Source organism: Geosmithia morbida, assembly GCF_012550715.1.
Source record: "Geosmithia morbida isolate 1262 chromosome Unknown scaffold_2, whole genome shotgun sequence".
Taxonomy (NCBI): Eukaryota; Fungi; Ascomycota; class Sordariomycetes; order Hypocreales; family Bionectriaceae; genus Geosmithia; species Geosmithia morbida.
The window spans coordinates 1,277,659-1,293,297 of record NW_023336189.1 but is presented as its reverse complement, the minus strand read 5'-3'; the positions used below and the strand labels follow the sequence as shown (position 1 = coordinate 1,293,297).

Genomic DNA, 15,639 nt, shown 5'->3' with positions numbered 1-15,639 from the left:
AGAGAGTAGAGAGAGAGTAGAGAGAGAGTAGAGAGAGAGTAGAGAGAGAGTGGAGGGAGAGGGGGAGAGAGAGTAGAGAGAGAGTAAAGAGAGAGAGAGAGAGAGAGAGAGAGGTATGCTGTCGACATGCATCTTGCCCGTCTGTGTCGTCTTCCAGGGGGTAGGAAGATGCTGATATCGTGTATCCAGGCCGTGACCGAGGCGACACGAGCCTGCTGATCGTCCTCGACGAGGCCCCTCCCCGCATTCAGAGGGACACGCTCACATATTACCCTCCGGCGGGCGGACTGCCTATGAAGGATAGATCATATCACGAGATACGGACGATGGAACATGGGATATCCGGACGGTTCGCTGGATGGCACTGCCAAGGTACAGCTTATCACGATTACCAACGACCACCACCTGGCTTGATGCCTCGGGCTCTGTATACTATTGCTCTGGATTTAGTTCCAGGGAGGGGGAGGGGGAGGAGGAGGAGGAGAAAGGAAGGAGCTACCTGACAACTGCTGCCATCTGCTTACGTCTGCCAGGGCAGAGGGACACGGCCGATAGCACAGAGCCGTCGAACGATGTTAGTGCTTGGTACTTAGACTTTGTGCCGACACACTCGCCTTTCACCTCGATTGAGCTCTCCACCTCCTTCTCCCTCCTGCCAACCTCTCTGCCCAAGAAGGCATCGCAGCAGCAGCAGCAGCAGTCATCTACACACCACGGTCTGCACCTTGGCTTCTCGCCTATTCACCCCCGCCCTGCTCGAGTGAATAGACGCCTTGTTCGTCTCCTTGACGCCGTCGTCTATAGAGGCACGCCACAAGAGAGAAGGTTGACTAGGCCCCAATACTCTCCCACCTTCCATCCCTCGCTTTTTCATCCCCTCTCAAACCCTAGCCATCTATGCTCATCTTGAGATGTCAATCTTCGATCCATCATTTTTTTTTCCGAACCGAGCTGTCCACCCGCACAGAAAGCTTCGGCCAGCTAGTCCTACCTTGATCTCTACTCTGCTTCAATCACTCCAGCTCATCGAGCGATACCGTCGCTCGGCAGAGAGGGCGAAACATACAGCACAAGCCGTCCCGGTCGAGGTCTTGTCGACCGCAAGGTACGCTCACCCTCCATCGCCTCCCTTCTCCTCCGCTCAGTACTGACCCGCCACTACGCAGTCACCTCTGCTCCTGCTCATAGGAGCATCCGTACCGGACCCCGCACCGCACCGACACGCACAGACGCCATCGCACCCGAGAAGAACGTCTACGGGCGGATCCCGCGACGACGAGCAGAATGTGCGTGTCCGTCGTAGCCCAGTGCGATTGGTGTGCGTACCGGAAACACGTTCGCTAGGAGCGATGCCATGTCTTCGACGAGCTCCAATACAAGCACATCAAGGACCAAGACTTCCCTCTGCCCACTCCAGAAAATTGCCACATCACCGAGCAGATCCAGGACATGGGCAGGGCCTTCATCACCGCACACGTCGCCGTCAGGATGAGCCTGGGGAGCTGCCCGTCGCCCGTCTGCTTCACCGGCATCTTCGCCGCCGTCGAGCGCCGGAAGAGGGCGGAGGAACGAGGCCGGCTCGACCTGTACCTCGCCGAGCGCGAGAGGATCCGGAGGCTAAAGGACGACCGATGGGTGCACGAGCACTGTGCCAAGGTGGCGGTGGCGTCGGACAGGTCGCCCCTCACCAGTCTCCTGACAAGGGCCCTCTCGGAGCAGACGGCCTGCGGCGACGGCGACGACCAGGGAGAAGATGACGAAGAAGATCGTCTGTCTGCGGGCACGATGAGCCACGAGGCTCACGTGATCAGCCAGCGACGGCGAGACCGAGGAAGCCCTGATGGCGGCCCCGAGCCTCCCGCCTCACTGCTCCAGGGAGACGGGCCGGGAGACGGGCCGGAAGACGAGACGGGCGGGGAGGAAGACCTCGGCAATGCCCCGGGCCTCGCCTGCGATGTGCTCTCCGGCCACTATCTCGTCCCCGACCCTGCCTCCGACCCGGTTCTCCGCTCCCGTCTCCCCGGCCTACGGACGGGCAAGGCTCAGAGGGCAGGCTGGGAGGTGGACGAGTACTTCCTGCCCAAGGGCCTGCCGATCTGCAAGGCTGGGGATATCAAGGCCGCCATAGACGCCTACATCACGAGCCGAGGCACGCCGGTCTGGAAGGCCGAGGGGAACCCGGAGGATGCCAACCTGAGCCTCTTCTGGTCCTCCGGTCTACCCCTCCCCCGGGCCGAGGCGAGAGCGAGGGGCAGAGCCTTCCTGACGGAGATGTGGCCGGGAAGCGAGAGCTGGAGGAGGAGGCGGGAAGCCCTGGCCGGTGCCGTGGCCGCGGGCCCCGTCGCCCTCCCCGGCATGCCTCCCGCCGAGACCCAGCCCGAGGTGGGAAACGACGGCGCCGACGCCGACGTGCTTGCCAGAGGCACCGCCTGCAGACGGTGCCCAGTCGCGGTCTACGAGCCATGACCGGGAACCAGCTGTAGACCATGCGCAGCCACCATCTGCAGAACAATTTCCAGGTACCCAGACCAGAAGATGACAGCAGAGACATGATCCGACCGTCGGCCTCTGAGCATATCAGCCGTCGATGCCAGAGCGGGGCCGAAGAGATGGAGCTTTCCGACGCTGCCTACGTAGTAGCCGGGGCAGTATCTTGGGGGGGGGGGGGGGGGGAGAAAGAAAGAAAGAAAACAAGTCTCCAGACGTGTCTTCCCCGCGGCGAGGTCGAGCAGGTCAACTACACGCTGCCCAAGATGGAGATGGACAGGGAGGGAGAGGCTGCCAGGGCCACGAGGGGCATCGGACTTGCTGACGTGGTCTGTTATCGGATGAATCATGATCAAGGAGGTTCAACCCTGTCGATTCGATGAAACTGGCGGGACGGGGTTCCGAGGGCATGTCCACCGTCTAGGCGTGGTTCTCAAAAGAGGTTCTCAGACATGGCCCGTGGGGGCGTTGGTGATTGGTCGGGACTTTGAAGGAGGAGCCTGGTCCGACGAGAGCTGGCTGATGTTGCGTTACGTGTGCTGCGGCAGTTTGGTGTGCCGGTCGGCCGCGAGGGTTGACATGATGGAGGGGAGGGAGGGAGGACTCGGAGAGGGGAGGGAGAGGGGAGGGAGAGGGGAGGGCTTGGGAAGGCGAGGATCGGAAAGGTTGAGAGTCGGATACACTGGGCGACACCAATGTCAAAGGCATAGGACGTGATATTAGCATTGCAAGATGGATGTGAGATTTACAGAGCATATAAATGACGACTGAGGAATACAGATTACAGGTTACAATACAATCGAATACAGCGGTATCATGATGGTATCAATATTGCTCCTCCGTACATGTACTGGGTATTGCGGCAATATAATCAACGGCAGATGCCCACACGTACCAACGGTTGACTAGGTATCCGGTCCAGCCGAACCCCGGCTGCCTGTCTGTGCTCGACGCTCGTACCTGTAATCTGTAATCTGTATTAGATGTACTCCGTAGGTTTGCGTGACACGGAGTAATCTGTACATGTATCATGTACTCCCGTACTCAGTACGGAGTAGAGTCGTAATAATAATTATCCCGTCATTGTCTGGAATGCGTGCTCGCTTTAATACAGGGGGGGGGGGGGGGGGTTGTTCGCAAGTGCTGGGGTAAAAGAAAAAAAAGATAATAATAATTTACTTATTTATCTAAATGAAATAAAATAAGAAAAGAAAAGAAGAAGAAAAAAAAGACTCGTCTGTTCAAGTCTAACCCTCTTCTCTTCTTCGACAGCTCTGCAACTGAAGGACGCAAGGGGGCTACTTTTATCTGTCCAGTTCCCTTTTTTTTTTTTCCACTTCTCTTCTTGTTTCTTTCTTCTTCTCTCTTCATACATCTTCTCCCCAATTGCCATTGTGATCGTTCAACAGAGGGGTAGAGAAGGAAAAATAAGAAGGAAAAAAGGGGAAACGCGTCGAGGATGCACGCCCCTAATTCACTCTTGGTTCTGGCGACAGCCGCCCTGATGGGAATCGCGACAGCCATGCCTGCCAATGCCATTGTCGACGACGACAACAGCAGCAACAGTAGCAGCGAAGCAGGAACAACAGCAGCAGCAGCAGCAGCAGCAACGACAACGACAACAGCAACAATACCAGCAGCAGCAGCAGCAGGAGGAGGAGGTGGAGGAGGGGCAGCACAGATCACCGACCCACCCGACTCGGCAGACGCTGCGGCCGCCCGTCTCGAGGCCAGGGCATCGGCGGCGGCCGTGACGGCGCCGTGGGTAGAGGTTGACGACCTGAAGCAGCCGGTGGCCACGCACACGCCCTCCATCACGACCAAGGAGGACGGCAGCACCGAGGTCGTCGACGCGGCGCCGCACGACCTGACGGCCTCGGTCTTCACCAGCACCTACTACGGCATCGTGACGACGTCGACGGGCGAGCCTCCCATCCCGTCCGCTACCGGCAAGGACGGCGACGGCGCTTTCGCGCGCTGCGTCAACCTCGACGGCGACGGTGCGCCGCTCTGCGATCCCGAGCCTTCGAGTACAATGTTTCAGGGGACGACGTATTATGGTGTGTACATTTCTCTCTCCCTCTCCCTCTCCCTCTCCCTCTCTCTCTCCCTCTCTCTCTCCCTCTCTCTGCGTTCCTCCGTCTCTCCCCCCCCTCCTTTCCTTTTTTTATTATTTTTTATTATTTTTATTTTGAAAAATAGACGAAGAAAGGAACAAGAGAAGAATAACAAGATCAACTTCCACAGTCACCTGGGACCCCGACTACTTCAACGAGACAACCGTCTCCGCCAACGCGACGGTCGAGGTATCCCTCCGGCTGGAATACCTGAACCGCACGGCCGAGAAGGAAGCACCCGACTACTCCGACACGGACGACTGGGAGACGGAAGGCTGGGCCAAGCTGGACCAGACCAAACCCGTCCCAGCCGAGTGGGGGTACTACCCTCTGTACATCAGCAGCAAGTACTTCAAGGGCCCGAAGCCGCACAACATAACGGTGCAGCTGGTGGTGGGCAGCAACGGCAGCGAGGTGCTCGACAAGACGGGCAGCGCCATCCCGCTGGTCCTGGACAAGCACTCGCCGCCCGACGACGGCCCGACGGAAATCAAGCACCGCGACCTCGTCATCGCCCTGCCCGTCGTCTTCGGCAGCATCTTCTTCATGGTGGTGGGCGTGTGCATCTGGAACCGCAAGACGCGCCGCATCGACCTCGGCAACATCATGGGCCGCAGCCGGAAGGGGTACACCGGCCGCAAGACCCGCCGCCTCTTCAGCCGGCGCGACAAGGGTTTCGGCGGCGCCAGCAGCTTGGCCGGCGGCCCCGGATCCATCCGCCTCGAGGATAGGGGCGCCACCGCCGAGGAGTCCCGCGCCTTCACCGACCCGCTCTACGGGTACGCCGACTACACGGATCCGACCGCCCCCCCGAGGAGGGACAGCAACGACCTCGGCAGCCTGGCCGGCAGCCCGGTCACCCCCGGCTTCCGCGTCGACGAGCCCGGCAACGCTTTCCGTGACGAGCTCAGGAGGCAGGAGGCGGAGAGGAGGGGGGGACTCTAGCGTCTCTTCCCCTCTATCCTCACCTCCTCCCCCCCCCCCTTCTCTCTCTCTCTCTTCTTCTCCTCCCGATCTTGAAAGAAGAGAGGGGGACGGGAGCAGGCAGTAGCAATTCTGTATCATCAATATGTCATGGAGAGGGGGGGGATCTCGAGTTAACGCTTTGATGAGTTTTTTAGGATATGATGGAAATGGAAAGGGGGCGGATGAGGAGGGGGTGGGTATGTTTGGCGCAGGATATATCTACATGTCTATCTATATATCTATAAATCTTTAAACCTATCTATCCATCTATATATATACATATATATAGCGTTTTACTATCAACATTTTTGTATCAACCGTTGATCAGTCACTTGATGCCGCCTGCAAAGGTACAACCGTGCTAGGTAATACTCGGTATATATATATGTGTGTAAGATACACATTTTCCCCCATCGATCCCGTCAAAGAAGACTTGGTTTAAGGAAAGAAAAGAGAAGAGAAAAAAATAAAGAAAAAAAAAATGTACAAGTACGATCGATACATGGCTGGACTAGCAACGTTGTATAACACCAAAGACAATCAATATACCCATCAATGTAATCTGTAATCTTCATTGGAATTATATACAGAAAGAACCGCGCGAGTCAAGATGGCTCCTGCCGCCAATTGAAATCTGCCTATTCCATCTTTCTTCTCATTCTTCTTCTCTCGCTTCTTCTTCACCCCCCCCCCCCCCCCCCCCCCCCCCCGTCTTCCCCTTGTCTCTGTGGGTATGGGACTACAATTCACTTTACAATATTATCACGCAACGCTACACACTCTAACACTCTCCCCCCCCCCCCCCCACACACACACACACATAAAAGGCCAACCTTTTTAAAACTTGTTAACGTAACCCGTCATTTCCAACAGCCGAGACCCTCGGTCCTTATTTCGTTGTTCCTCAGCCTTGCGCGCGACGATCCCTACCTACAACATATATAATACCTCGTCGCGATCTGAAACATATGGGGCACCCTCTTCCACCCCCGACAATCTGCATCTCGTGCGGCTGGGCGGTGGTTGGCGACTGCACATGCGGGAGAGAGCGGTGTGCATCGATCGACTGACCCTCCCGCTCAGACTACGCCATGGCCGACGACGGCATGGCCAGCGGCGGAGCGTTTGCGGGCGAGGTGGCTCGCCAGCGAGATATCGGCCAAGCGGGGACGATTCGCAACGTTGCGCACCGTCAAGAGGATCCGCAGCAGAGGGTGGGGGGGACGGCCGGTCTGGGCAGCCCCGACCCCGCGCCTCCGGAGACGGCCGCCGAGCCGTCGGCCGGCGATCAGAACCCCGTCGTCGCAGCGGGTTCAGATGGCCCCCTAGACAGCCGGATCACAGGCGACGAGCCGACCGCTCTCGGGGCAGGGACCTGCGCGCCGCCCGCGACTGCGGAGGAGGCTTGCCGCGCGGACAGGACGCACGACAGCACCGCACCCGAGGCAGAGCCGTCGCCGTCCGGTCCCGAGGAGTCCGCCACTCCGTCGCAGCCTCCGGCGTCGGCTCAGGGCGGAGACGGCAACGAGGCCCCCGCCTCCGCGGGCGGCCTAGAATACGAACGCGACGATAGCAGCAGCGGCATCCTGCGGCTCAAGCCGACGCTGTCGCAGTGGGAAGACTTCCCGGCCGTGCTGCGGACGGCGCGAGGCCTGGGCGCCGAAGAGGACGGGTGCTTCAAGGTCGTCCTCCCGCCGGGCCTCCTGGGCCCTCTCCCGCCGAAGACTGCGCAGACGGTGGCGGCCAACGCGTTCCGGACACGGCTGATGGAGCGCACGCGCATATGGCAGGTCAGCACCGTGCCCACGCAGGCACGGTTCCCGGCACGTCCGGCAGAGGGGGAGGGAGGTGACGGTGCGCATCCCGAGTTCGAAGGCGACACGGACTCTGCCTTCGCCAGGCTGCGCACCCTCTTCAACAAGAGCAAGAACAAGCAGGTGCGCGAGGTGCGGTACCGCGTCGACGTGCCGGCCTGGAGCGCCGAGCAGCGGCTGACGGCGGGCGTCCCGGCCCGGAGCCCGATCCACCCGCTCCGGGGGGACAGGCTGGACCGGACGCGCGCCGTGATACCGGGGATCCACACCCCCTACGTGTACGAGTCCGGGGCCGCCTTCGGCGCGCCCTTCCAGCTGCACGCCGAGGACTTCCGCCTCTCGTCCCTCAACCACCTGTACCGCGGGCGCAAGGTGTGGGTGGTGGTGCCGCCGTCGGCCGTCGAGCACGCAGAGGAGCGGCTGGGCCGGCGCTCCGGCTGCTCCCAGTTCATGCGCCACCGCGCGCACTTCCTCTTCCCCACCAAGCTCGACCGCCTGGCCATCCCGTACCGCGTCGTCGACCAGCGCGCGGGCGAGACCGTCGTCGTCCTCCCCGACGCGTACCACCAGGGCTTCAGCACCGGGTACACCCTTGCCGAGGCCAAGAACTACGCCGAGCCGGGCTGGGAGCCCGGCGCCCTGTCGTACACGCCGTGCGACCCGTCGTCGTGCGACCTGCCGAGCGCCATCCCGGCGGCTCTCATGGACCTGCTCGGCGAGGAGGAAGGGGAGGCCGACCGTCTCGATCTGTGTGCCTTGCAGGACCAGCAAGACAGGTCGAGGTGTGGACAGGGGGAGGAGGAGCGGGATCGGGAGCGGGAGCGGGACCTCGATACAGTCTTTCGGAAGAAACCGAGGGGACTCGATGAAGGGGAAGGAGGAGAGGCGGAGTCCGAGATGGACTCCAGAAAGAGACCGAGGTTGATGTCCATGGCGTCTGTCTGAGGATGTTGGGGGATGTTTTTTTTCTTTCTTTTCTCTTCTTTTCTTTCTTTCTTTTTCTTTCTTTCTTTTCTTTTTTTCCCCATCATGGTGTCTGACAAGAACTCTGACAAATACACCCACACGTCAGCACAGCGTGGTCTTGACACCTTCACCGTCAACCAGCAAGATGCTTACTTCCACACGTCAGCAGTAAGTAACCATGACACTTGCGGGTTAACCCAAAACGGATACCTCTGTACTCGCCCGTCTGCATGGACAAGTCATTGATCAGACGAGCATATAAAGGCCTATAGTTCATTTACTAGGCATATAAACGGTACAAATCCTTGACATTTACCCGAACAAGCATATGAGAGGACTAGTTGACGTTCTGGTAAAAATGTCAGTCATGTATGGACGATTACGATTGACATCTCTCACTAGACATGTAAACGTCTATAGTTGATATATATATTTCCAAATCCACATACATGGCTATTCAACAAGCCGAGACTCCTGGAATATGAAGAAGTGATGATGTATAAAAAATTGAAAAAAAAAAAGATGAAAACATGAAAACATTGGTGTCCATATATAAAGGGGGGGGAGGGGAGAGAAGAAGAAGAAGAGCAAAAGTAGTTTTCTATCTCCATATAAGAAAGGAGAACAAGAAACAAGAAGAAAAAAGAGCAAAAGTGGTTTTCTATCTCCATATAAGAAAGGAGAACAAGAAATAAGACAAACACCCCCCCCCCCCCCCCTTTAACAACGCCCCCCATCTCGTTTCTTCCCATTTTCACCTAGAGGAGAAAAAGAAAGAAAAGCCGCGAGTATACAAGAATTGCTTTGAGACCCAAAAGAGCATTTTTCCGAGTTAAAAGAAGAAAGAGAAAGCAGAGAAAAAAAACATCTTCCGAGTTAAGAAACCTTCCGAGTTTGAGATACCTTCCTATTCAAGATGTCTTCCGAGTTTTTTTTATGAGATACTTGCCCGAACTGACATACTTTCCAAGTAAAAGAATAGAAAGGGGGCGGAGAAAAAAAAAGAGCAAGAGAGAAATATAGAAGAAGATATAGAAGAAGAAGATGATGACGATAATGATGATGATGAAGAGAAGGGAAAAAAAGAAGAGAAAAAAAAAAGAGGTCCTAAATTACCAGGCCATCCCCCCAAAAAAAATCGAAACAGAAGAGTATATTTCAAAGAATGAAAAAAAAAAAAAGGTTTTTGTTCGACATCATGAATAAATAAAAAAAGCTGACATGATCAAAGATATCCCAATACCATGACAAGAATCTAATAGTTATAATAGTCATTCACCTTGACGTCATCACCCTGAGCGTACCCGTCTGCGCTCTTGTACGGGTCGTTGGACTGCCTGGGCGAGCTCACGGGGCTGTAGGCCGACGAGTCAGCGCTGGCACGCATGCCTGCCAGGCCGTTGAAGGGTGGCGGGGGTGGCAGGTTGGGCGAGTGCATCCTGCTGCCGCCGCCGCCGCCATTGATGCCCATGTGCAGGCCGTCATCGTCATTGTTGTTGTTGTTGTTGTTGCGGTTCATACCCATGTGCAGGCCGTCGTCGTCGTCGTTGTTTCTGCCGTAGTTGCTGTAATTGTTGTTGTTGTTGCGATTCATACCCATGTGCAGGCCGTCGTCGTCGTCGTCGTTGTTGTTGTGGCGGTTCGTACCCATGTGCAGGCCGTCTAACTCGTCGTCGTCGTCGTTGTGGCGGTTCGTGCTCATGACCCCGCGTCCCGTCGTTGCCGATCGGGGGAGGCCGGCGCTGGAAGGTGGCGAGAAGAAGGCGGCCGACTCGACGGGCGTGACGCTCCCCGATTCTCCCGCATCTTCCCGCTCCAGCTGATCGGCCGGCGTCGGGCGGATCCTGGCCACGCGCGCGAGCTCGACGACGGCCCCCGTCAGGTTGTCGGCTGCGGCGTCGACGAGGGATACGGGCGAGAGGCCGCCGCCGGCCGCGTAGTTCTTGGACGCCGTGATCAGGTTGTTGGCCGTCATCGACACCTTGCCCTTGAGCTTGGACTTCTGACGGAGGAAGGTCTCGTCGGCCGGGTTGCCGACGTCGGTCGTCGTGTCGACGTCGCGCGTGATGCGGCGGACGCTGGCAATGACGGACTTCATGGTCTCGACCACCTCGTCGGCACGGTCGCCGTGGGCCTTCTGCACGAGGTCGTCGACGGCGATCTGGAAGCGCGTGACGTGTACGTCGCGGATCAGGCCCGCCTCCGAGGTGAAGCCGCCGTCGCGCACCAGGCCCCCGGCGCCCTGCCCGATGGCGAGCCCCGCCGACGACGCCTTCATGCTGCGCAGCTGCGTCCTGGCGCGCGCGTACATGGCCTTCCAATGCTGCACCTCGCCCTCGAGTCTCTCGACCGTCTGCTCCAGCTCGATCTGCTTCTCGTGCGTCGTCGTGCTCTGCTGCGACAGCACCCGCATCTCCGACATGAACTGCTCTGCCTGGTGGCGCACCTCGTCCGTCACCTGCCGCTGCTCCATCAGCGACTCGCGCAGGTTCCTGTTCTCCTCCTGCAGGTCGGATTCGGCGTTGCCGAAGCCGCCGGTCTGCTGCTGCTGCTGCTGCAGCTCGGACATCTGGCTCTGCAGCTCTCGCGTCTCGTTGCCGTGGTCGTCGCGCATCCTGTCCAGCTCTTGCTTCATCGAGTCGTTGAGGTCCTGCGCCTCGGCCAGCCTGCTCTCCAGCAGCCGGCGCACCTGATCCCACTCTTCCTTGTCGCTGGAGGATGAGAGCGCGCTCGTCAGCTCATCCTCCTTCTTCTTCATGGCGTCTTCCATGCTGTCGATCTTCTCGCGCAGCTCCTGCACCTGTGATTGGTAGTCTTCGATGAGTTTCTTGTCGGTCTGGAGAGAGGTCAGCCAGCTGTCCACCAGTCTCTACGCGCTAGCTGAGGGGGGGGGGGGCGGGGGGGGGCAGATGGGGCGAGACGGACGTCTGAGCTTCCGGCACTTCGCTTGCTCTCCCGGTTGCTGGCCAGGCCGTAAGGATCGGTGTCGTCGTCCTCCTCGACCATGGTGCTCTTGTTGGGCACGATGGTGTTGTTCTGGTTCGGCTGCTTCTGCATGGGGCGGCCGAACTCGCCCGGAGGCAGGCTGGGCGAGGGGGGTACGCCGTAGGCGTCCAGGGGCGGAGGGCCGCGCATGGAGCCCGCATCCGAGGGCTGGCGCATCCGGGGCGGACGGCCGTAGCCGTTGGAGGGCGTCCCCGTACGGCCAGGGCCGCGCATGGACATGGAGCTGACGCCGCGGGGGATCTCGGTGCCGACGAACCCGGGGAAGCGGCGCTCCAGCTCGTGGTAGACGTCGGTGGCGAGGTCGCGGAAGCGAGGGGGGCCGAGGGAGGACAGGCGCTGGCGGGCCTGATTCCTCTTCGGGTGGAAGGTCTTCTCCGGCAGCAGGAAAGGGGGAGGGCCCTGGGGGGCGTTGGGCGGCGCGCGGGCGGCGGCCTGGCGTCGGCGCAGCTCGTCGTAGACGTCCGTGCTCAGCTCGTAGAACTGGACGGACGAGAGGCGGAGGAGCTTGTCGCGCGCCTTGTTGGGGGGGTTGCCGGCGTTGGGATCGCGGCCCTGGAGGAAGAGCTTGAGGGCGTAGTAGTGATCCTGGAGGACGGTCTCGTCGAGGGGGGCCTCGGTGCGGGTGCTGTTGCGAGCGCTGTCGCTGCGTGCGTATCCGGGGCCGGAGCCGCCCATGCTGGAGCGGCCTACCGAGGCGGGCGGCGACGGTGCGCCGCCGGGACTCCGGGGCCCGGTGGCGAAGCCGTTCATGCTCATGATGGCGTTCGTGTTGGAACTGCTGGAGAGGGGGGGGGACGCGAGGTTGCCGCGGCCGCTGGGCAGGGAGCCCGAGGCTGGGCCAGGACCAGAGCCGTCGTCGGTCTTCGGGAGCCACTCGTTTCCACCTAGAGAGATTGGTGATAGGGGCGCATTGCGGACGCTGGCGCTCATGGTCTAGCCGCGATCGATGGACGGCTGCGGCCGACGAGGAGAGGAGAGGAGAGAGGAGAATCAGGGAGAGGTCTGTCGGTGATTCCGGTCGATTTCGTCCATCCGTCTCGGTCTTAGGGGGCGTCTGATCGAGGGAGGGGAGAGGAAGGGAGAGATGGGGAAAGAGGAGGAAGATGGTGTTTGAAGGGGCTTCGACGAGGCGGCAAAGGCTGTAGGGAGCAATACCACATGCAGCGAGCGAGCGAGTGCGAGTGAGGGTAGGAGAGCGGCGGCGGTGGTGGTGGTGGTGGTGGTGGTGGAGGGGATCCCTCGTAGCAGATGGTGCGAGGTACCGGTATACAAGTTACATTCGGAGTACCAAGGAGTATCACATTACCCAGGTCCAAGGATGCAGACGAGGATAGCAGTACCACGGTAATCTGTGCAGGAGCGTATAGGTAAGGAGTGCATAGGTAAGGAGTGCAGGTACACAGGTACAGGTACGGGATATGGATAGACGAGGATCCTTCTTTGGTGGGTGTGTGTGGGTGTGTGGGTGGGTGGGTGGGTGTGTAGGTGTATGTAATGTATGTGTGCGTGTGCGTGTGTGTGTGTGTGTATACGCGGCGCAAGGTATCTCTGAATACTCCTGTAATACGGATGCAGAGAGGTATGAACCATGATCTGTACATCTGCAATCTGCAATCTGTACATTGCATATACCAGTAATAAAATAAATAATACTTGGAGAATGGTAATGAAGAGGCAGGTCTAATTTCAGCGGGCAGGTGCCGTGGAAATTACAGCGTTGAGAGAGGGCAGGAGCTACTGGAGCGTACAGTGTGCACTGGAGTCGTCCCGAGCGATGCCTGCTCTCCTCGTAGGCTCAGCGTAGCCCAGCGTAGCCCAGCGTAGCCCCAGCGCAGCAGACGTAGCGGGCATGGCAGGGCGCTAGCTGGCCGTCCATGAGCTCCATAGGACCACGGCAGGGACTCGGTACCGCCTCTGAGCCGTGGAAGGGGGGTGCGACTGATCCGCTGCGAATGCCACGGAGCTAATCCCATCTGGGTACCGTCTACTCCGCAGGTAGCGATGCGCCCACCCAGTAATATGATATCCGTACCTGTGGCCTGTAGGTGGTGCTTGCAGGGAGAGAGGATCAAGACTAAACTCGTGCATGCTCATCTGACGCTGTAGATTCTCGGATCTGTTACTTTTTTTTCTTTCTTTCTTTTCTTATTCTTCTCTTCCTTTCTCCAGTCCACATGTCTCCTCACTCTGAACATTCACGCCTGTGATGCTCTCTGCGTCGGCGATGCCGCTATCACTACCACCACCGATTGAACGTCCCACGTATTAGTATCAGTATGATCCGCATCAAGATACCTATCCCGGCTCGGCCTTCAACCTCTCCTGCTCATATGCTCGCTCTAACTAAGAGCAGGTTAGAAAAAAAAATGAAAAAAAAAAAAAAAAAAAAAAAAACAGGAATCAGTGAATGCATCTGTACTGCATGTACCTGCTCATGGGATATTGGTAGGCATCGCCCCGTGTGGGGATGCCCGGTCCCCCCCCCCCCCCCCCCCCACCCGGTCCTTGGTTGCCTCCTCTCCTTGTCCCCTATTCGCTGCATCAGCATCGTCCTCCCTCCTCTACAGCGTATCCACTCCCCGCACACACACAAGCGCACACAGCATACACACATGTACAACACACTGCGCGTAAGAATGGTAGGCAGAGCAGCAGCCCGGATTCTCATCTTCTTCATATTGCCCGAGTGATCTGATCTGCATGTAGGCTGTGGGACGTAGCAGAGACGAGAGAGAATTTCCTGGCTGGAGAACCCGAGGGAGTAGAGTGTTATCGGAACCTGATCGCATCCTATCTTACCGGATCAACCATCATCTGATGGTAAAGGGGAGGAAGGAAGAAAGAAGCAGAGAGATGTGCTGTGCTCGCTCGTAGTAAGCCAGATAGATATTCAGGACCCAGGTACTCGTGCGCGTACAGGCAGATTATGAGTACTATTATTATCATCATCATCATTACTCGCAGCAACAGTACAGACCTTACATATGCAACATAAATCGCAGATGCTGCTACATGCGATGCTTGCAGACCAGGGGTCACCACCAAGTAAACATCCTCTGCAGCCACCGTGTACTCTCTCTCTCTCCATTCCCGGGCCCCCTGTAAGCGCCCAAGATGGGTAGCCAGGGGCAGGATGGATTGGAGAGAGAGAGAGAAAAAGGGGGGAGGGGGGAGGGGAGGGAAGACGCGGCCAATAGCAGGGATGGTACCTCGGAGTACGTGCCTCGGTGGAGCATCGGCTTATATACCTCACGTATCTCTCACGTACCCTACCTGATTTCCCCTGGCGGTCCAGAACCATCTTCCGTTCTCAACCCCGGCTAGCAACCTCTTACAGAACGAAACTGCTGCTGCTGCTGCTGCTGCTGCTATGCTGTGCCTGTCATGCGTATATATACATACATATATATATATACATACGTATATATGTGTATATGTGTGTACGGTTAATGTACGTACGCTACGAGTACCCGTAGTACCCGCACACGAATATTATATAGACTTGAACCTCTGGTGAACCACTCGTCCTGCCCATGACCTCTATCCTGCCGGGGAATTGCTTGCTCCCGGGACCCATACGGTCGTGAGTGGCAGGGGAAAGGGGGGGGGGGGGGGGAGATGTGGTATTAGGTAGTGATACCGATGCAGCAATGCCCGGAGTGCGCGCGCGGAGTGAAGGAGAAGAGGAAGAGAGGGGAGGGGTGGAGGACTGTACTCGTACATGTAGCTGGCGAGTATCCGTGACGCTGGCTGCTTCCCTCTACCATTGTTGGCCAGCCCTGGACGCCCGGATGATGCTCATCGCGACTCCGTTACGAGTACTACGAGCCGCCAGTCACCGTCACTGATACGTCGATACCTCCATCATCGTGCACACGTCTATAGCAGCACCACCATCCATCGCTCGTAGTCTCGATGCTGCTTCGACGGACCGATGTACGGATCGCGCGTCGTACACGATATGCGCACGATGGATGTACAGCAACAGTCTGGAGTCTGGATGATGTTACAACAAAGTACATGCCGGTTACGCATATATGTGTTATAAGACACCGCCACAATATGGCAATTACCGAATCATCAATGCCTCACTCATTGCCATGCCCACGCCCGCCTCGTACCTGACCGCAATGACCGTCGGATGACGATTGCAACGGCCATGTATTGCAGTCTAGTCTGTACTGCCACCATATATATACGAGTACATATGATATATATATACGAGTATGTACATGCCTAGTTCCTCACTTTACGGACCTGTTCCTTTTGCCGATACGATCGAT

The 15,639-nt window shown here is 57.9% G+C and overlaps 5 protein-coding genes across 5 annotated transcripts; 3 read left to right on the top strand and 2 right to left on the bottom strand.

The window, feature by feature from the left end:
* Positions 1-126: 126 nt before the first annotated feature.
* On the top strand, positions 127-2,466 carry GMORB2_4033 (uncharacterized protein; the record flags this gene model as incomplete). Its single annotated transcript, XM_035466009.1, has 3 exons — positions 127-139; positions 534-574; positions 1,345-2,466. The coding sequence occupies 3 exons, from the start codon at positions 127-129 to the stop codon at positions 2,464-2,466; spliced, it is 1,176 nt and encodes a 391-aa protein (XP_035323846.1).
* A 1,051-nt stretch (positions 2,467-3,517) lies between these two features.
* On the top strand, positions 3,518-5,381 carry GMORB2_4032 (uncharacterized protein; the record flags this gene model as incomplete). Its single annotated transcript, XM_035466008.1, has 3 exons — positions 3,518-3,541; positions 4,277-4,547; positions 4,735-5,381. Coding segments are annotated over 3 exons (942 nt in total), but the record flags the coding sequence as incomplete, so codon positions are not given.
* Positions 5,382-6,661: 1,280 nt separating this feature from the next.
* On the top strand, positions 6,662-8,329 carry GMORB2_4031 ([histone H3]-trimethyl-L-lysine4 demethylase; the record flags this gene model as incomplete). Its single annotated transcript, XM_035466007.1, has 1 exon — positions 6,662-8,329. One exon carries the CDS (start codon positions 6,662-6,664, stop codon positions 8,327-8,329), a length of 1,668 nt encoding a protein of 555 aa, XP_035323844.1.
* A 1,246-nt stretch (positions 8,330-9,575) lies between these two features.
* On the bottom strand, positions 9,576-12,286 carry GMORB2_4030 (Chromosome segregation ATPase; the record flags this gene model as incomplete). Its single annotated transcript, XM_035466006.1, has 4 exons — positions 9,576-9,605; positions 9,655-9,665; positions 9,998-11,219; positions 11,276-12,286. 4 exons carry the CDS (start codon positions 12,284-12,286, stop codon positions 9,576-9,578), a joined length of 2,274 nt encoding a protein of 757 aa, XP_035323843.1.
* Positions 12,287-12,658: 372 nt separating this feature from the next.
* GMORB2_4029 (uncharacterized protein) lies at positions 12,659-13,207 on the bottom strand (the record flags this gene model as incomplete). The annotated part of the gene is made up of 2 exons (XM_035466005.1): positions 12,659-12,705; positions 13,105-13,207. 2 exons carry the CDS (start codon positions 13,205-13,207, stop codon positions 12,659-12,661), a joined length of 150 nt encoding a protein of 49 aa, XP_035323842.1.
* Between the last annotated feature and the right edge of the window lie 2,432 nt (positions 13,208-15,639).